The sequence below is a fragment of the Thermobia domestica genome, chromosome 17, assembly GCF_964235325.1.
Source record: "Thermobia domestica chromosome 17, izTheDome1.hap1.1, whole genome shotgun sequence".
NCBI lineage: Eukaryota > Metazoa > Arthropoda > Insecta > Zygentoma > Lepismatidae > Thermobia > Thermobia domestica.
The window spans coordinates 70,858,394-70,881,254 of NC_137470.1; the positions used below are offsets into that span (position 1 = coordinate 70,858,394).

Genomic DNA, 22,861 nt, shown 5'->3' on the forward strand with positions numbered 1-22,861 from the left:
ATGCACGCATTTATTAAAAGGAATTCAATACTTACTAAACGCAGGAAAATTATTAAATAAAACCGCTTCGTTAACATCTATTAAGCATATCCTTTCGGCTTTAAAAAAAAAATACGAATGTTAAAAGAATGGAGATGAAAGAATCTGAAATGAGAAAATGGGAAAACCCCGAGAAAATTTCACGGGCATGATGCTGAACACAAAACTCATTTGTCTGGATCATTCCAGGGACTCGCTGCATCGTGAGCTACACCACGAAGTCAGAATCTCAAGAATACAGAAGCAGGAGGGGAGTAGTTGTTTTTGGTACCTTGGTAGTATTAGGGTCTATTAGTGAAGACTAACTGGGAGCATGAAATAAAGGCTCGGAGCGACGAAAGAAGCCTTTACTAAGAAGGAAAGCATGTAAAGTCTTTGAATAAAACTGAGAGTCTTGAATGAGATACAAAACTCATCGAAAGATTTCTCTGGAGTTAGAGGTTTTCCATTCTTCCATGGTCCATGCCACACCCCTGTAATACTTCTGACATGTCCGCTCCAAAAAGCAATACCTATGCAATTTCACAATTACTCAATGGTTTTGATTTCCACCCCCCTGAGTACGGTTCTGACTCCATTCTATTTTTACTTACTCAACAGCTACCCACATAGATATGAACTCAAAGTCTGTGTTTAAATGATACATTTTAACTTTTGGCTGGTCAAAATTTCAAGTATTTATTTTGCCCCTCCTAACAGACAATTCAATGATGGGGTTTGGGTCGTGGGTTCCTCCGTTGTAACCAACTCTATATTGTTTTCCTCTACGAGGGAGAAAACTGGGTACAATCAGCGCTGGAAGAAATAATTGGCTATATCAAAATGATGGGATTGCTTGAAGACTGTTATGCATGGAAGCTTTTTATTATTATTATTATTATTATTATTATTATTATTATGAGAAGTAACCAAGCAAGAGCGGGCATATACAATAATGATGAAGTAAATATAATTTTCTCGTATAGCCTATTTCTGTCTAATAAACGATACATAAAATTCTGATCATGGAAGACTACCTTTTACAGCAATCTTGTAATTCTTAATAGGAAACTCACGTTATTTGTGGGTGGTTTAAAATTACTTGCTTTGAAAGTACGTAAAACTAAACGGATTGCACTTTTTTATCTGTTAACAGAGTTATGCTTTTAATATGTTATTCAGTAATATCCAAAGGCAATATGAACAAGATTTTGGCGCGGAAAGTAAAGGGTTCGATTCCAGGTGGTTTTGATCTAAGCTATAGGTCCACGTCTCATATAGCCTAGGTGTTTAAAGGGACAATGAACTTCAAATTATCAATAATAACAATACGAACACGAATCGTACTATACGAAGTTAAAGATCAAAACATTAAAACACCAAGTATGTCTATTACCCGACCACTTAATTCAATTTTACAACTTAAGATGTGAATTTCACAGGATACGCTATTTAAAAGCAATCTTCTTAATAGTATAATGTTTTTCACTAACTTTCAAGAGTCCAGAATATATCAATATCAGTGGCGTACGCAGAATTTTGTCAATGGGTGGGAGTGGAGTTCAAGTACTCCATTGCATTCCCTTTTTGGACATGTGATTTTTGTGTGTACATATAATATAATGAATGATTATTTTTCAATGTCTTGCTCAAGGTGGGCTTAAAATCCGATATTCTCCCTTGCGTACGCCACTGATCAATATTATCATGTCTCTGACAATATGCGAATTAATTTTTTACCGCGTATATATTTATTTATTATTTCAAGTCACTTCTGGATGATAGTTGATCTTACGAAATCGCTAAGAGGAGGAGGAATCGAGTTGTCACTTACCTGCAGTAACGCGATCACAATTCGAGTATTTCCACTTTGCACTGCAATTGTACTTATGGTTGTAGTCGGAACACTAGATGTTGATAAAAGCGCATCGTTTGGTGTAAGTGAAGTAGCCACTGTACTGACTGCAGTATCAGACATTTCTTTTACAAGAATAAACACACCACAGGTATAGGTTTCACCGCAAAAGCACCGTATAACTTTCCAAAACTAGACATTTATGTTATTCACATCACATTATTCCACAACAGAAAAGAAAACTAAATACAAACAAGTACCACAACGTTAATTTACTATTTTACTACGCCACGTGAGTCAATGTGTGGGTCGTTTTTCGAATTGTATTCTAATTCGCTGTGACGTCGTTCGGCTTAAGACGAGAGTGCGCGAGCTCTGGGTGTACTACGAATCTCTTGCACCCCGACTCGTCTAAATCCTGTTTGAGTCTGGCATCGGCACCTACCACCTCGCGAAAAGATCGTCTCATCTCGGCACGTTACGTCATAACATCTACCCGAAGATCTCCGAACACCTGGGTCGGATTTAAAATTATAAGTAAACGCTGAAGTAAAGCGACATTCCTCTCTTGTTCCTAATATGTACACGACGGCAGCAAAAATTACACAAACTGATTTCCAGCAGTTTCAATACAGCGTGTAGATTAATGGTCCAAATATGAAATGGAACATTTAAAATTTTCGTATGAATTGTTATTATTGTAAGCTAAATTCGAGCAAATAACTTAGACGTGTACATAAATTTAACTAAAGTCCATTTCTAATTTTAGAATCGTAGCAACTGTGTAATATGCTTCTACTTTCAGTTTTGCATTTCTGTGCACTTATGACATGTTTCCAATATTCTGCGGGGAAAAAAAAAACTTTCTTTCAAATAGGTGAGCTTAACAATAACTTTGCACACATTGCTTGAATCTAAATAGTCTGGCTTATAATAAAATTACAAAATAAAACACGTTTGTAGTGGGCCCTGTTCTCAGTTAACACTCGCACGCGCGCGCACACACACATTATATATGTACTTAAAACAATCTATTCTGTAAATTACTGCACAATTCTACACTGCTGTTTTTGAAAATTGTAACACACAGAAGGAATGACACTAGAGATTGTAATTTCAAAAGAGATGGTGCAGAATGCACCCAGAAGAGATCTCGAGGAAGAAGATGATTTCGATTTCTGGGCTTTCGGCATCTATGGCCATTTACAGTGACGGCTTTAGCGGGTAAGCCTAGTAGGCACGGGCCTACCCAAAAATTTTGAAAAATATATAAACGCTAAAAGATACAATAGAAAGTAAATATATTTCCCACTAGTTATATTAATGGTAGATAATTATTTAACAAATATCATCAACCACTACTGTAAAAGTAATTTCCTATTGTCGTTAATCAATCAAATGTGTGTGTGTATCCATAAGCGAGAGAGCGGGACTAACCAAAATTAAAGTTCTGAAGCCGCCCCTGGCCATTTAGCCCGTCACATATTAGGAATGACGTCCCACGGCAAACACACTAATCGGGGAAAGGGAAGGAAGTGGTCTGGAACTATAAGTTAGGTACCACCCCGGCATTTGCCTGGTGTGAATGAGGAAAACCTCACTCAAAATGGCTGGTCTGAAAAAGCTTTTTACACTTTTTCGACCGAGTGTCGAGAATCGAACCCGAGAAGCGATTTCGTTCCCGAAGTAATACTACAAAATGTGGTTCACCCAGAACTCAGGTAGTGGCGCGCAGATAAGGGAACAGAAAATGTGTGCAAGCATCATTTTGCGTCGTCCACGTCAATGGGCGCAACACAAATAGATAACTGCGTTCGAATAATGCCACATGGACGTCAGATTGTCGTGCTGAGAGTTTGCTGCGCATACAGGGCATACCAACACCATAGTGAAGAGAGTACGAAAGCAATGGACACAAGAGAAGTGTAGAGCAGCGACAAGAACAGTGGATAGTGCAATGTGATCACACCATGAGACGACAGAAATCTGATCTTATGTGCACTGCGGGGACGGATCGTACAGCGTTGTCCACAGTGTTAGCAACAGCACAGTGATGTATAGAGACCTACCTACGCCGACGTTCGACGGCGTCAAGTGGACACATAATTAGCAGCACGCATGCCTTGGCGTCGGTTTCCATTGACCCAGAACCAGAAACGCTTCAGGCTATGATGAAGCGTGAACATCCTCGTTGGCGTCATTAGACGGTCGTGTTTCCGGACGAGTTCCCGACTGATGGCAGCTTACGCATTACAATTGTCGTGGTGGGTGCAATCTGACACCCGACATTGTCTAATGTCATAGAAGCCGAACGGCAGATTTCATCAAGGTAATACGTCAAAGAATATAACAGTTATAAGGCAATACATGAAATATTTCCTTCCTAATACAACGTATTAGTATGGCAGTACATCTTGGGAATGTTTGTCATTCTTGGAACAATCCCTACTGGCAAAGTCTTAGAAGAAATATTTCTCCTGTAACAGTATTTTTCATCGTTTGTTCCTCTATTCACTTAAGCATACTCCTTTATATTTTAAACCGGATGGTTTTGATATGCATGTGTATACATACTTGTCAAAACTTGTATTTGAAAACTATCTTCAACGAATACATACTATGGCTTGTTACATGAAGTAGAAACTAAATAATCCATACGTTAAAAGGGATTTGCCCTCAACAAAATTTACTTTTGTTACATGAATCTTATTGTAAAATAATTACTATTACAGATTATATTTAACAATAGCCAGTAGTGGCTATTAGGGGACATGGGGGAGTTGGCCCCACTTTTTGCAACCACACGATGACCTAATCACACTCTCTGACTCATAATTTAGTAATGACAAATGTTTGCATTTAAAGTATTTAAATTAATCGCCGTACTTGATCGCATATGTAGTGGCCTTCGCTATACTTTTTCCGGCGTTCGTTTTGGCCGTGGATAATTTTTGAATTGTGAAAGATCGACGAAGCTGATGTCCTAGACGACATATACTTTTTTCTTGTTATATTATCTGAGAAGTACGTTACGTCAAATGGACTGAAAAGGAAAGCAAAATATCTCAGAAACGAAGGGGGATAAACGTAAACACTGTTAGTATAAAAATGTAGGATACTAATGAGGAGGAGGTTAAATAATGGGCAAGTTTCTAATTATGTAGAAGGAAGTCATTTTGAAAATCATTTATACAATATCTTGCTATTATTATTATTATTATTATTATTATTATTATTATTATTATTATTATTGCGATTTAAATTGATGCGAAATATATTTCCTGATAGGTAGACCATGGTAGTCGCTCTCACTTCCACTCATCGTATCTTGATTTCACCCTCACCCTCATGAGGGCCGCCCTTGTGTGGTTGAATACTTATGCTTCCATCGTAGTTCAAGGAGCATTTTAAAGTAAAAGTACTGGATACTGTTGACGAATGATGTGAATGTCACTATCGAGATCTCCATTGTAACAATTGATCCATTTTATATTATCCGGAGTAACTTATACGATGATATGTTTAGTTTTAGTTGCTTAGGACGTATGTTAAGGAAATGATTCAACAAATAGGCTGGAAAATTGAAATTCTGGTCCTCGCGAGGGAGTCTCTCTCAAGGGCCTCCTCACCGTCAAATACCACCGGCCTCAATGACATGAGGGCGAGGGTCAACTGCCACTGTGAGGGTGCGCGAGGGCGAAGACAAGTTTCCACGGCGAGTGAGAGCGATGGACAGTTGCCTTCGCGAGACCGAGGGCCAACTACCACTGTAAGGGCGAAGGTGATGAGGTCGGAGTAAAATGAACACTTATGGTTTAAAGGTTTTGCTGGAAATTAGGACTTCGCGTAAACTTGCTGTTTCTGACCGGTACATTTTAGGTAGCAAATTTTGTATTAAGCAGAACATACTCAATGAGGAAAATCATCCTGATTAACAGTTCATAATAAAGTATGTGAGTTTTTCTTTTTACTTTCTTTTTTTACATACATTTTCCATTTGTTATCACTTATTAAGGATTTGAAAAACTTTTAGTAATCTTTCATATGACAAATGTAATTCTCTACTTGAACAGATGTCTTAACAGAATGAAGTATTACATGAACCAAGCTGTTTCCACCTTCAGAGAAGCTATTTCAATGGAGCTTTTCTAAAAACTATTTTCGCCTCTAAAGTTTTGACTAAACGATTTATTATTTCACTATATCTAGAAAATGAATTTATGCAATATTTAGTATTAGTATATTTTCTACCGGCAAATTTAATTGCTTGATTGGAGTTTAAATGTCCTTTTCAGCACTAATGCTATACGAGACGGGACCTAGTATCTGAAGTGGAATTCAAACAGGTACTAGCAGTTTTATCCAAACAAAGCAACTCGCCGGGCATTGGACCAGAGCAAATTTTAGTTTAGTATACATTACCTTAGAACGTTTTTAATGGTGCGGTTGTAATAGTCGGTTGTTACAAATCTAATGCAGAATTTGAACTAAAAGTTCAAACTGATATAATTTGTCTTTAGGTCAACGAAAAAAAGGAAGACAGCACAAGTACAAATACATTTCTATTAAACCAAAAACAAGATTATTTATTGCAATAGTACAAAAATCTGCGATTCTGAGGCTGAAGGATTTCTGAGCAGTGGATTTGTTGTTGAAGACGTGGAAAAGTTTCCAGGAGCAGGAAAACGTGGAAATCAATGCTTGAGCCCACAAGAGGTGTGGTGGATGAGGCATAGTTTCGCATCTCAATGTGTGTAATGTCTTTTGTGTACATTATTTTATATCATTGCTGTATATTTCCTATTGACCAATGTCGGACATAATCGATGCATCCCTTGGTTCATGTTATGAATTCCCTTACAATACTTATTAGACACGATGGATTCGTGTGGATTGAGGAAGCTGTAGTTGATTTATACGGCTACGGACCATTTTGCAGTCACCATGACCTTAATTTGAGTGCAAAGTTGCTTCAAAGAAGTATTAGGAGCGGAAGCGCGATCCAACCATTTCGCAAAATGACCGAGGAAAAAGAAGAAATTAATTAAGTTAATTTTTCACAGCAAAACAGAAATTTATTCCTAAAATCTAAATTACATTATAAAGCGTGAATATTGTTCTACCTTTCTAGATAGTAACCATTGACATTGAAACAATGTTTCAACGTGACACCCAGTTTTCAATACTTGTTGGTAGAATACGTTAGGCTGGGCACCAAACCATTGACGCACGTCTCTGATGATTTCACCCTCACTGCAGAAGCGTTGACGGGCAATGTGTTACTTTAGTGGCCCGAAAAGATGAAAGACATATGGCACTACGTCTGATTGTATCCAGAATGATAAAGATTCCTTAACTTCGAGACCAGAGCTTTTGCAACATTGTTGCAGTAATATGGGGACGCGCATCATCATACACAATTATAATCATCTTCAGAGACTTCTGGAAAGTCTTCGGCACAAAGCAGCTCTCAGGCAATACAGTAGGGGGCGCGGTGGCTCAGTGGTAGAGCGTTCACCTCCCTGGTTCGATCCCAGCTCGCTCCGTGTGGACTTTGTGGTGGACAAACACCGTACTCGTAGGTTTTCTCGGGGTTATCTCGTTTTCTCCCACTTTCTTCATTCCACCATTTCACTCATCTCCAAATCATCACCGTCTCCTTTAGTCTAACCGGCATAACCGTGGGGCGTAAAACTCAAAGATTTCATTTCATTTCATTTCAGGCGATACAGTGTGCCACAATAGGGTCTACGCAGCAGTATTATGGTATGTCCTTTCAGTGCAAATAAGCAGTAATCATACCCTGGCTTTCCCAGAAGAAAGTACGCAAAACTTTCCTGCGGACGGAATTATCTTGAATTTATTTGGTTGGGACGCGTTTTAGTGTGTCTACCCCGTACTCTGGCGTTTTTGTTCCGGTATATAATGAAACACGTTCTGTCACCGGTGACAATGCAGTCGAGGAATGTGCTTCCATCCCTAACCTATTGAAACAAATGCTTAAGTCAGCATCTCAGTTGGTTCTACATATGCTGTGTTATGAGCTATCTGGAGATCGACCTTGCTAACACTTCGTAATGCCCAAGCAAGTTGCGATTTCAAATCAGCAATCATCGCCAGAAACTCCGAAGAAAATGTAGCCGAGATCATGCAAAGTAATCACCGATGACTGGAAGCCTTTAGTATGTTCTTTCACCACCTTTCCAACTACAGCCTATACTTACGTATGACAGAAGTCCAAACAAGCTTACGCTCGGAACTGGATCCTTTCTACTATGAATCATGAAACAGCTCTGTGATGCTGTGGACAGCAATTTACTGGTGTTTCCGTGGGTCTTGTGATTACACACAAAGGACGCATTGCTACCAGTAATTATACGAACATATTACGCATCAATGTATTCTAAGGTCAATATGTTGTTTCTGGCAAGTAATAAAACTTTCAAGATGACAATGCGCCAATTCATAAATCTGGATCTGTTAAAATATGGTTTTGTGGAGATTGGGTTAAACCACAACATCTCTTCTGGCATTCCAACCTCCAGGCCTCAACATCAGTGAATAATTGAATTTAGTTCTGAAGTTCAGGATGTGGAGCAAATGTACTTATCGAGTCTCACTGGACTGCAAAAGGAATGGCACAGTATTCCTCTGAAAACCTTTCATGGTTTATACATCTTCATTTCACTACGAATCAGAGCTATTGTGCAGGATTGCGGTGGTCCCACCAGATCTGTAGCTACAGTATTTCATGCACATTCCATCATCTGAGTGATAAATATTTTGTCGGTACTGTCAGATTACTTACCTTAAACATTGATTTCCAACTTGCCAATGTATGACGTAGAGGCGAGCTTTTACGATCAGAGCAAGGAGAAACAGAACAGATTGAGCAAAAAAAGAGGAGGAAACATGGTAGATAGAATGGAATGGAATAAAATAAGGTTGAAAAAATGAAATGAAATCTTTAAGTTTTACGTCCCACGGTTATGCCGGTTAGGCTAAAGGAGACTGTGATGATGAGTAATGAATGAAATGGTGGAATGAAGAAAGTGGGAGGAAACGGGAGAACCCCGAGAAAACCCACGAGCACGGTGTTTGTCCATCACAAAGTCCACACGGCGCCAGCTGGGATCGAACCAGGGATCCCAAGCACCGGAGGTGAACGCTCTACCACTGAGCCACCGGGCCCCATAAGGTTGACAGTGTTCGATTAGTAATTCATCCTCAAGTGGCCAGAGATGGAGTGGGTCAATGGGTCGTGGGTCAACAGGACACGACCCACTGCGACCAACTACCCACTGATCCACTCTTACCCGCCACCCAGCGTGACCCACTCTGATCCACCGACCCATTTTACTGAGACGGCATTTTCTATATATTGGAAATTGGTAGTGGGTTGCTTTGTAAAAATAGTCGGAAACGATCGAAATTAGTTGAGAAATAAATTAAGAAACAATTATTAATTTAGAAACAAAAACTACAATGCTTGGCATTTTATATCTATTGATTTCTACTGTACTGTAAGTCTAATAACTGCTGAAGCTTGTGTTTATCATATGGAGCGTTCAGAGCATAAGGCGATCAAGCCATATAGTTATGAGAAAAACGGACATAAAATGTGCACTCTAAGCTTAATTACATGCGAATTTTAAATTTGTACGGGATGCTTAATTATATGGGATTTTTTTTCTTTTCTTTCCTTTACGTTGGTCTACTTTACCTTGATTTGAGACTTTCAAACTTCATAAGGAAATAACAGTTCATCGCAATTTGGCCCATGACAAATATTTTACCATTTTATATCGTAATGATCAGATTCATCGGTATTTTAACTGATCGGTGCTTGAGTGTAGAAATTCATATTCCGATTAGTGATAATTTCACAGCCTTATTTTAAGTGTCAACTCTAGTCATTGGAGAGAAGGATGTGGATCATGGGTCAGAGCTGATGAAGATTGATTTTCGTGGGTCGGAGTTGGTCACAATGGGTCAGAGTGGTTCATGGTTGTAGTGGGTCAGGTGAGAGTGGATCACAGTGGGTGGTGGGTCAGGTGAGAGTGGATCACGGTGGGTCGTGAGTCACGATGGGTGGTGGGTCAAGTTTTCATTGACGACCGACGCCATCTCTGCAAGTAGCGTATCTGAAAAAATATTGAGTACGGTTTCTTTGCGTGTCACCACTGTCTTCTATCAACGCTAGGTTTGTTGCCATTTCCTTGCTGTGTGAGAGGTTTCTGAGAATTCGGCCAGCAAACTGTAACGTTAGACAGTTTCCACTTGGATATGAGTAGGTTGTAAAAGTTATTTTTCTATAAAGTTTTTTTTAAATTAAAAAACGCGGTATTTTCCTTTTATTCTTTTCAAATAACATTTAGCCTAAACACTATTTAAAGATTGTTTGGATGAGCAGAAGCACTATGCAATAACTATATCATTCACAGTGTAATCTATGTTGGTCTCTATAGGTTCCATTGAAAAGTGGCCAACATAGGCAAAAAATAAATGCATTTTGAAGCAAAATCTATTAATTGTAATGTAACAACTTGTAGTCAAAGAACTAATCACCTAGGATAAAAAAAAAATCCCTCTTATATCTAAACTGATAGCTAGGTATTTTTATATACAGTGAAACCTCTACTAACGGACACCTCTATAAAGCGGACACCTCTCATAACGGACATATTTTGTAATCCCCAAACACTGTAATAGGAAAAACCATGTTGACAAACCTCTCTAAAGCGGACACTCTCTAGTACGGACACGGACAGTCTTTTCTGTCTCTTATAGGTATTATTTACCTCCATATTACGGACACTTTCTCTAGAAACAAGTTGAAAAATACAGAAAAAATACATTTTCAGAAATGCATACATATATCACCAAGGAAACATTGTAATAACATTTTTCCTTGTCAATTGGCTGTTCAGAAACTCAGATGAAGAGTCTTTGTTTAACAACACCTTCATATCCTTTGCTTGCATTCCACTCCCACCCAACCTGTTTTAGAATCAAGTGATTGACAGTTGCCTGCCATTTGGGATGACACGTCATTTTACTGTTTTGCTGGAATCAAGCAGAAGACATGTTTGGTAATTTTTGTTCACGTATTCGCATATTGTCTTAGTGCCTCTATTTGTAGACGGAAGCAATAAGGTGTAAGTTGTTGTGAGCTTTCGAAATGCCACGAGAAGCGCTAATGTTAAAATCGAATTGATTGAATTTTCGAAGAATACTGAGGTGTGCGAAGGATAGCTGAAAATTTTTGTATCAGTAAAAATCAAGCACCTGAGATCATATAAAACCTAGACAAGTTAATAAAGTTGTGGTGTGAAAATGACAATGAAAATTGTGTCTCATTGCTTTGAACAAAGTTGGTGTGCAAGTGAATGTTTTTATAGAGTGCGGAATAAAAAAAATCCTGTGTTAGAGTCGATGCTAAAAGCTAAGAATTTAGAGGTAGCAACAGAAATGAATGCTCCAGATTTCAAGGTCTCGAACGAGTTGTTAGAGAAGTTTCGGATTAGACAAAATTTCTTTCAAAGCGATTTGTGGAGAATCCGCAGATATCGACATGCCCACAGTCATAGAACGGTTTGATAAATTACCTTCAATAGTTTGTAATTACATATCACCTTATTTACTAATTTACGTAAGAAAATATCGAAACCTCTCTAAGACGGACACCTCTCTATAGCGGACAATTTTTGATTCCCCACGGCTGTCCGCTTTAGAGAGGTTTCACTGTATAACAAACATATGTGATAATGGAAAGAAAGGAACACAGAGGAAAAGTAAATAGGATGAACAATTTATCTTGATCATACACTATAACGGACGAACCAAAAGAGAGAGAAAAGCGAAACTTGCACGAAACAACTATAATGAGAGGGAGCCTTTGCATGTATTAAACAGAAATACACAACAGTGTTGCCAACCAAATATACACATTTTTTTTTTCAAATGGGACTACATCAGATTATTACATATTTCAAATCAACATGTCAAATGAAAACTTAAAATACTACCTTTATTATTGTGTTGCAAACTAAGAAATAAACGACCTCTAACTTCCATTTACATCCTTGCAAGACAATTATAAAAAGTGGTTTATTTGCTTTAATAATACACACAAGCTTACAATATTTTTCTCACCTATGGCCTGAACTTTAGTGAGCTGAATAAGATAAAAAATCCACATTTTCAATTTTTTGAGAGTTACTACCTTTTACCTTAACACCGTCCATATGATGGTATGCCCTATGAGGCATCCTTCAGCCGTTATGGGGAATCAAAATGTTACAATGTGGCAACGTCACAGATTAATTTGGAACCATTAGCATTTCTCTACGAATACATTAAGCAGTAACATTGCTACACTTATAAGTGATGATAGTGCCAAGCTATATCGACTAAGTGTCATCTGGAAAATATCAACGTAACTATTACATGGATTGGTAGATCTACCAGGGGTGTCCACATGGGGGGGCTATGACGCAAACTGCGTCATCGAAATATTTGCGGGGGGTTAAAAATCTATATAAATATGTTTAAGGGGGTGTAAAAATTAATCGAAAAGATTTTTTTTTTCATGGAAGAACACCTATGGATAGACAATTGCGGGGGGGAGGGTGCGTCATGGACATAAGGGGGGTGGGCACCACTGGATCCACTCTATGGTTCTTTATTTGCGACGTTGCACATAGTGCACTTTGTGTCTCCAGACGAGGACCCGAAAAATATACAATTATATATAAGTCTACTGAAATTTCGTACTGAACAACATTGTTTGACGCCCTGTAAGGACGTTACAGTATCACAAACATCTAAATGTTGCAGGCTTTCGCAGCAATATTACATCAAGCGAGACAAAAGGGACAATTCACACTGAAAGTACCTTAGCGTCAAAATACTATGGTCAATATATAACTTATTTCGAACAAGCAGAAATCAAGTTACAAGGAATAGAAATTATAGTTTATTTTAAACGGTGTATTTCAAAAAAAGTGTTCGGATACGTATAAATCATAATGCAGTTTACATAAATTTGGAATCTCAAACAGTAACGGAGACAAGAAAAAACGGTAAAAATTGCTATATTGCTTAAAATGGCATATTTTTGGGAACCTTTTTTCAAACAAGTAAGTTTTCCAACTAACATTATGCTAATTCAATACTCAAACTTGAAGTAGTATATCTAACTACTGGTTGCACTAGATTGATAAAATTGAAGATAGACCTGTTCACTGGACGCTAAGTCCACATCCAAAAGCCACTTTTCACTATCCTTCGCTCCTTCTGTTTTATGGCGATAAAATTAGAAATCGGAAATCGTTCATTTGAACCCTTTCTGGTTTGAGTAGATGGCTAAGGAGGGAGATCTACTCCTGGGAAGCAGAGTCGATTGGAAAGACACTTTTCTCGGTATAGAAATTAGCGATGGGGAAAAACTGTTTATAAGAACTAGAAACCGGTTTCTAGAAAACCGAAGTCCGAAAAACCGACATTTCGGTTTTCTCCAAAGCCGGTTCGGTTCTTCATGGAAAACAGTTTCCGTAAAAAACGAATTTTTTTGGGAGGAAAGCGATAACCGGTTTCGATAAAAAAACAAATTGGTTTTGTAGAAAACCAAAACCGGTTTCGGCGAAAAACATTGAAAATTTTCAAAAACCGGTTTCGGTTTTCCTAAACCGTTTATTTTTTCGTTTAGCGATAAATGTTGAAATCGAAAGTGGATAATTTGAACCATTTCGGTTTGAATAGAGGGTTATCGGAGACAAGAATTATTCTGACCAAAGCTCTGGAATTCAAAGACCTAGAAACTGCACCAGGATAATAATACCCCCATTCATGAGGGCGATGTTATGCTTTTTTGTTTCGTTTCGTTTACAGCAACACCATACCAATAGTTCATCAAGCTTCCTACTCTTCGGATATAGCCCCGCACAACTTTTGGCTGTAATCGAAAATCAAAATGAGCAAGAAAGGAACTCGCTCTCGCACCCGAGGGACATCTAGCGCAACGTGACGCCTGCACTAGCAGCACACCCCGATGAAGGTTCCGGGCCTGTTTCAAGCAGTAAAAAGACCATTAAACTCAGTGTGCAGAAGCAAGAGGGAACTAGATTAAAGGATATCAGGAGGCCGAAAACACCAGGTGAGTGCATTTTAACAGTACATTTCAGACTGTGTTCAAGAAATTATTGGTAGTCGAGATATTTCCGAATATTATAAAACCTGAGATGGTAATATATCAGAAAACTGTAGTAAGTGTAAGTGCAATGAAACTCTCAAAATATATTTACTTCGTAACTTACTTTTTCTTGTTTTCATTCATATTAGAACTAGTGTTTCTTTCAGAAAAAAAAATGTTCCTGGGGGGGGCATATTTAATATTCGGAAACGTACATATTTTCACGCAGTAATACTTTACTATATTATAAACATTATTTTGGTGTCCCCAGGTGGGCACTCGCAGAGCTCCGGGGGAGGGGTATTGCCTCTCCAAAACCATGTCTGGAAGAAACACTGATTACAACAGTATACTTTATCTTTGCCCTTAATCAGTAATGAAATCAATTTTTAGCTTGTTTCATTTACAAATTCATGATTCTGTGATTACTTTGAGGCTAATTGGAAACTGGACACCGCTGAGAGTCGAACGTGTATTTGGACTATGCTTGCCAAAGGAATATGTACAAATTTTTAAACTACTGATCAGTCAACCTCCGCTTACATTCTTTTGTGTATGTATTTACACTGGATGTAAAGAGTGACGGATTATATCGACTGTCCGCCTTTTCAGAACAGGTCGACGAAGACAGATTTGTGTCACGACCTTATATTCAAACGCAGCTATTGAAACGAACTCAACGCAGTGGTGATAACATGGTTTATTCCTGTTCTACATCAACCGATTAACGAAAACAGTATCCAGCATGTATTTCCGGTTTAGCTAATGGCTTGAGGCTCTCCTGTGTATATATACGTAGCAGCATGTTTTAAAAAGTCTTCTATTCTTAGCGGTGACCTCTCCTTTCACGCATGAGAACTCGAGAAATTCTCTCTTCTTTCCTGTCAGCGGCACTTTCAGCTTCCACACCCCTCACATGCAGACCGAGTCTACGAATTGCAAACTAATCTTCCTACTAATCTTCAATTCTTTCTTCCATATCTGCAAATTTACGTCGCGAAAGACTGTTATGACGTAATGTACTACGATGTGGGTGTACCGATGCACTTCCTACGAACTGTTGTTGTTGCCAAAATATAGCCCTATATAGTGGCGGTGAAGAATTACTTTTTATTACAATGCAAAAGAAATACCTGTTGCCAGAGGCGGCGATTAGGGGGTAGTTGCCCCCACTTTTTTGAAGTGACTCCTTAATGTATATAGTTTCATTTGGAAATTTAAAGTTTTTGTAAGTATTACTGGTTAATAGTAAAAAATGATGCCATATAATATTTGCCGTTGTGTGAGTACGTATTGGTTACTTGTCTTCCTGTGGAGTTAAAGTTACAGGAATTGCATTTTAATTGCAATTAAAAGCAATGAATTGCAATAGCCTGTTTCTTTAAATGTCGTAGCATATGCTTGTAGTACTTACAGTCTTCCATTTTCTAACAGTAATAACATACGTGTGGAACTAAAAATCTAAGGTGTTCATTAATCCCCAGTTTCAATATACTTCTACAAAACAAGCCTCATTATTCATGACTATCATTAATATTATCCTTTCTATTTATTTGTTTTGCTAATTTGTTATTGAATAAACTGATCATACAATTTTCCAGACAAAATTTTAAGATGTTCATGAGCAAGGCATCAAATCTCTTCTGACACTTTCGTTGTTTAAGAGAACAAAGGGCTAGTACCTACTTGCGTTGCTCTTGTCAATTTACTTAAATACGAAATACGATATACGGTATTTTAACTGAAAAATATAGTATCCTATTAGTTATACAACCTTTCGTCAAATACAGAGTTCGAAACAACCAGGAAACTAACATTAATATACAAATATTCCGATAATGCCTTGCCCCCTGTTTTTAATGTCCAGTCGCCGTGACTGCCTGTAGCAAATTTTATATAATATTTTGTAAATATTCCTTCACAATACGTAGTCTAAGATATAAAAATAATTTGAGTTGAGTTTAACGTCCCTTTCAGTAGCCAGGCTATATGAGACATGGATCTACTGATTAACGTGGAATCCGAACCACATGAACTCATGCCGGGAATCGAACCCAGGTTTTCAACGCCAAAGGCTGTAATATGTCATTAAATATCTAAGGTTGTGAATTTTCGAAAATAATAATTATAAATCATAATTAGGCTAGATATTTCTGTTATTAAATGAAAATAATAAGTTTTTCACCTAATTGTAATAGTAATATCCTAATTGAGATTTAAATTCATTCAAGAAAATGTATGGTTCTCTATGACCTCTGGTGGTACTTTTTGGAATGAAAATTTTGTTCAAGTGCAGCGCTACCTGGGATCGTCAGATCACAGGCTGCTATCAAATAGGAAGGAAAATAATTGTCTTTGGTGCCAAAATTGAACCTTTTTCAACGTAATCGGTTTACAAAATAAATTAAGTATTGGTAGTTTATGTGATGAATGTGAATTTACGAGTTTATTATTGTGACTGCTATGGTTTATAAGTGGAATACTTACTGTAAGTAATTTATTTATCAGATTTTCTCATTGGAAGCTAGTACGCCATTTAACGTTGTGGTTGTATCTGTTCTGTTATCGCTGGGCGATATTAAATAATAATGACTTTTATAGTTGAGTTCTAAGTGTAATTTTTGGTCTAGATTAAATTCATTTTGCGTTATTGTTTGTATCATCATAATTTTGAAATTAATTATATTGTTCAAGTTCAGATATATAAAGTTGATAATATCCTATTTAACTATTATTTGACTAATGTAAACCATAGATTAATTGGCGTGCTATAGAGTATTTTTACTGGTAGATATTGGATTTATTAAGTTCCCACTTTTGTTCAGTTAATTGAACTATACCAACATAATATTTTTTTAGTGGGGGAAGTAAATTCTCCCTCCTTCTAGCGTACACTTTTAAGTTGTCTTTGCGGAGGCAAGTGTGCGTGTAACGTGTTAATATCCTTTCAAAATAATTGTAATGTTACTATATATATATATATATATATATATATATATATATATATATATATATATATATATATATATATATATATATATATATAAACAGGATATACGTTACAAGGCGCATACGCTAACCACTTAGCCACGAAGGAGCTCTGTAAAAATAACTTTCCACCACTTATGTCTGAAGTGCATAGCGGTTAACTCATCCCAGTCCATACACGGAGGTGACAATATCAAGTACAAATTTTCTCAGGTTATTACCAATTTCTTCCTTTTTAAATCAACCGCCAGTAACAGTGATAGTACTACTAATAACGAGAGACATTCGGAGTAGTAAGAGTGAACTCAAAGATTTATTTGTTGAAGATGCACTCTGAACGCTCAAACTAAGGGTCCATTTATTTTACACTTTATTTTCTAAGGGAAAGAGGCACAACTTCCATATGTTATACATACATGTGTATCCGAATACTTCAAATATAATTTTCGAGTGTTCAAACTGCATGTAATTGTTGTTGAATTTTCGTTTACTATTCAGAATACCTCACATATAATCTACATTAGTTTTCTGTGCATAAGCTTTTGTTTGTTTAACCCTCAAGTGCATGGTTTTGCCATTTGGCTACGTTTTATACATCTTGCTATAGTCATAATAATACAACTCCAAACGGATATATCATATATTTACTATGCTCTTCTGAGGTTCTAATTGTGATTTTTTCCATTAGATTTCATGTACTTGAATTTTGGTAGCGCGTAAACACTGAATGGTAATATAAAAATAAAAAAATCATGCACTGCAGGGTTAAGTTTAGCGTCTCTTTTCATCGCCAAAGCTACTACAGGTTAATGCCTCTTTCACATTATCCGGCGATTTGCCGGATCCGGTTCCGGCTGTTTGCCGGATCCGGTTTCGGCCCCTTTCATATTATCCGGCGTTTTGCCGTAGATGAAAAATATGCGAGCAGGGTTGCTGTGCAACTGAAGAAACAAAACTCAGTGACTCTTGTCGTGTTGTGGTGGTTGTAATGGACAGACGCAAAATGTGTTTTCTACTCGCCTTGTTAAGACACAGGCAGAAAAAAAAGTCAGAGACACATATGGGTTCACCCTTTTTTAGAGAAGCGGTACTTGAAGGAGATTTTTCTATACTGTTTCCACAATTAAGGGAAGACGAAGTAAAATTCTTTAATTACTTTCGTATGTCTATCGCATCTTTTGATGAGTTGTTGGATCGCGTACGGACCCAGCTGCAGAGGCAGAATTCAAAATTTAGGAACTGTATTCAACCTCCAGAAATGTTGGGTGTAACATTAAGATAAGATAATTTGTATTTTTTATACACATAGATAACGTTAAATTTAATGTAATTGAATAGATGGTTGAAGAAAGGATCTGAGTCAATTTCGTATAGTCATAAGATATTGAAGAAAAAACATGTTAAAACATTTCACTACAATATACGAGACGAAACACTCAACACAAGAAGTTAATTCCTTTATCAATAGTACCTTACATTATTCGCAGCTGAATTTCCAAGGTGATGGATCCAGGTCCCTTCTGTAATCAATAGAATAGTGTAACCAGTGACGGATCTAGCCTGGGGCCAGGGGGGCCTAGGCCCCCCAGTTTTTTGAGTGACAAAAATAATTATCATATTATATATTTTTGTAAGTTTATAGTAAACTCATGATATATCTATGATAGCCTGGGTTCTGGCAGCCCCCTATGTTTTCCCTTCTAGATCCGCCACTGAATTTAGACTAAATTAGTAATAAAAATAATAATGTATGGCTGGGCAGAGTATAAGATTTCTATAACATTTTTCCCGGGGCCCCTTTTTCCTTGTGATAATTTCGAATTCTAAGGAGGAGGGGAATAATTTCACGCCAAAAAGTCTTTTTTTTTCAAAGACCATTGAAAAGGGGATTTTTTTCTTAGGTCTACTAATTCAAAACTTTGGGACCAATTCATCCAATTTGTTTTAATTCTAAATTTTTGATTTTGTTATTTTATTATTACTTTTTTTTTTAGATTGATCATTATAATTTTCTCCCAAAATTCGTATTTTTGAGTTAGAAATGTTAGGCTCGACCATTTTGGATTACTCCTGAAAGCAAAATAAGTTTCCAATCGAAAAAAAAGTCCAAACTTGTTGAAAGTAAGCAAATACTACAGGATCCTCAGATTCGACCGTAAATTGACCTGCAAAAGGCAGATTGGAAAGACGGGTAGCAACCTCATTTTTTTTCTTTTTTTTTAATTTTTGAATATTCTCTTAGAAAAACATTTTAACACATTTTAGGTCATATTTTCCCCCCTACAATTCATATTTTTGAGTCAGGACCGATTATCACGACCAAGTCACGATGAAGGGGGTTATAAATTAAAGTTTTAAATCCAAATCAAATATTTGGTCTTAAATACTGTCTCTCTTTCAATTTAGTACGCGAATAACTTTCTACGAACATTTGTTGTGTTAAAAGAATTGTGAAGAAATAAGTTAATGTTAAATTGTTTCACTTCAATAAAACGAGGGGACCGTGGTGGGTAAGTGGCAGAGTATTCACCTCTGGTGCAGGGGTGCTTGGTTCGATCCCAGCTCGCGCCAAGTGAACTTTGTGTTGGACAAGTAACGTTTGTGTGGGTTTTCTCGGGGTTCTCCCATTTTCTCCCACTTTCTTCATTCCATCATTTCATTCATTTCTCATCATCACCGTCTCTTTTAGCCTAGCCAACAGAACCGTAGGACGTAATACAAAATTTAGAACCTTATTACTAGAAAACTTAATCCAGTAGTTATATGTTTTTTTTTATGAATTTGAAACTACATCGTGATTGTGTGTTGTCATTTCATTCAAAGCTAATGTAAAATTAGTTCTTCAGTTCTAGTACTTCCTTTGCCAGTATAATACTAGTGGAATTCTTCTTACGACAAATAATAGGTATGACCAAATTTAGTGTGTGGTTCTAAAGATTTTCCGAAACCTGGAGTTTTTCCGAAATCCGAATATTTTTGGTCATCCTTCTTCTTCTTCTTCTTCTTCTTCTTCTTCTTATTATTATTATTATTATTATTATTATTATTATTATTATTATTATACTATTTCGTGTTTATTCTTTTGTTTTAAGCGATTCACTCAAGTCTCTTTAAAGCACTGCTCTAGTCTCTGATTTCAGAGGACTATTCAAGAAATTACAGCCAGATAATTATAAAATATATAAAATACGGTATATTTATCAAATATCACATCATGAATTCTCTCTTGCTTTGCGTTGCAAAATAGTACATAAATATATAGCAAAAGACTGTATTGCTGAAATATTTGATATTTCAATTTTGGGTCACCACAAATTTATAGAAGGTAATTTGTCTAGTGCTACACGGACATCTCCCAATCTTCTATTACATAGAAAAATAATAATATATATTGATTTCGACACTTCGGTAGTATTGGTAGTTTTCAATTAATTTTACATGTCATCTTTCCCCATATATTGTATATACAGGTTTGGTTAATTACTCCAGATGTACTGGGCTAGAACATAACCACATACACAAACACACTTCACATAACACACAAAACCACACGCTCCCATATTATAGCAGCCACTTTCTGCTCTTTCCTGGCAACACTTGCTTCCTCCCCCAACACCCATCCGGTAGTTTGCCGCGTATATGTGAAGAGCGCCATTGCTTGTAATGTTCCGCTTGGCTATACACGGCGATTTGCCGCGCCGGATTCTAGCAGGGAGATCCGGCTGTTTTTGCTCGCCGGATGAATGTCCGGTGACCGCCGCACATATGTGAAAAGCTTCATTGCTTGCAATGTCTTTCTACCTCGTCCGGCAATTCGCCGGAACCGGATCCGGCAAATCGCCGTATAATGTGAAAGGGACATAAGGTGGAATCTGAATCTCAGTTATGAGTTCAAATTTAAATGCTTTCCCGCCTGGAATCGAACCCGGGAACATGTGCACGAAAGACGAGAGCTTGCCGCTAGACCAGCAGTGAGGGCATGCTATTGATTGACCCTAACGTTTCTTTTCAGGACAAAGGCATGCGATGCTACAATGTAAGATATCGTTCGCATCAATTACGTTCTCGGCGGCGATCAAACCATGATTCAGAGAAAAGCTTGCTAATCATCCAATCAGGAAGAAGCCTCATGAACTGCATAATTGAAGGGTGTAGTAATTCATAAAGGATAAAATCCATAGGACGATTTGTTCCGCAATAACTTCAGCACCTGGTTAAGCAGTGAAATGTTGTGTTTCTACACAATCTGCTTTCTGATATGAGTGGATGATTAAATACAGAAAAATAAAAACAAAAAATAAAATAAAAACGAAAACATATAGCATCTTTAATCGACGTTAGACTACATTACTTATTGTTTGATTTGTACTTCATACGGTGCCGCAATAACCAATCAAAATCTGAAAACATCAAAGAGCACATTTATTTCGTTTTTCTAGCTCTGAAGGCCTCAGTATCGTAGATATTACAAAAAATACTCGGTATAAAGTTTTTCTGCAGTAGTTTTTAGTTCCTTGATACCTATTTTGTGCATGAGTGACCAATAGTTCACAGCTCCTGAATGAACTACCAAACGCAGATGTGGAAGTATTATTCTTGGTCCATACAACTTGGTGGGTACCCGAAGGTTATACTCTGTTACACCAGCACTTTGTAATTGTGTATGATTATTTTGGAAAGAGTATAAGGGTGCAGCAAAGAGTAAGGCGATTTAAATTTAATGGAAAGACACATCGCAATAGCTAGTGTGTTGTTTTGTTAAAGAGGTTCAAAGCCTTTAGTAGGCATGCAGTGCGAGTTGTTGGAACAACGCGTATATGCACAGTCACGTGAATTTTTTTACGCACATCGTCAGTAGCCATGACGCGTTGATCTCATGAAAATCACGCGTTTGCTGTTGAGTATGTCTTCCGAGTAAGGACTACAACAACGATGCAGCGTTCAGTTCCGGCATAATTTTAATACTGGGAGAAATATGAAAGTGCCGACGCGACACACTATTCTGAATTGAGTAAGGAATTTCCTAGCAACTTCTTCAGCCAAGAAATCTCCAGGTCGCCCTAATTCTGTGCGTATAGAGGCAGACGTAGAAAGGATGCGAGAGGCAATGGTACGAAGTCCCAGGCGTTCTCCGCGTCGCCATACCATGCCACTAGACACGACAAACGAAAGTGTGCGAAGGATATTACACCAGAATTTACACCTCCACCCATACACAATTCAATTGGTTCACTAGTTACGTTCTCAAAACTACAATGCAAGCATTCAATTTCGCCGCATGTTGATGGGACTAATAGAAGAGGACCAAAACTTACTGCATAAATTAATAATGTCTAACGAGGCACACTTCCACATCCATGGACATATCAATAAGCAACATTATCGTTACTAGGCACCCAAAAACCCAGATTGATTCATGAGGTGTCCCTTCATAGCCCAAAAAGTAAGGTATGGTGTGATGTCTGCTGGAATGGAGTTGGACTATATCTTCTTCAAGACGAAGATGAAGACAATGTATATGTCACGTCCGTTTGGAATGTGTCCATGCTGGAAAATTTTCTAATGCCGCAACTGAGAAGCTACTGTCTTAGAGAATTTTGGTTTCTACAACATGGAACCACATCACACACAGCCAATGTACCATGATGACTCTTCGTAGAATGTTTCAACGAAGGATTCTTTCTCGTAACGGAGATGTCGTGTAGCCTCCACGCTTACCAAATTTGTCGACATGCAATTTCTGTTTGCGGGGATATTTAAAGCAAACGTCTATGTGACACGACCTGCTACCTTGTCTGATTCGCGTC

The 22,861-nt window shown here is 37.5% G+C and overlaps 1 protein-coding gene across 6 annotated transcripts in view; it reads right to left on the reverse strand.

Annotated features, from left to right (window-relative positions):
* The window catches only part of zormin (spectrin and immunoglobulin domain-containing protein zormin), a 799,654-nt gene that overhangs the window by 399,939 nt on the left and 376,854 nt on the right, over positions 1-22,861 (reverse strand). The window contains exon 1 of one of the 6 annotated variants that reach the window (XM_081744927.1): positions 1,853-2,288. The exons of the other annotated variants lie outside the window; for them this stretch is intronic. Within the exon in view, the coding sequence (XP_081601053.1) occupies positions 1,853-1,996 (144 nt within the window). The 5' untranslated portion in view covers positions 1,997-2,288. Of the gene's footprint in view, positions 1-1,852; positions 2,289-22,861 lie in introns of those variants that run through there. 6 annotated transcript variants of the gene reach the window in all.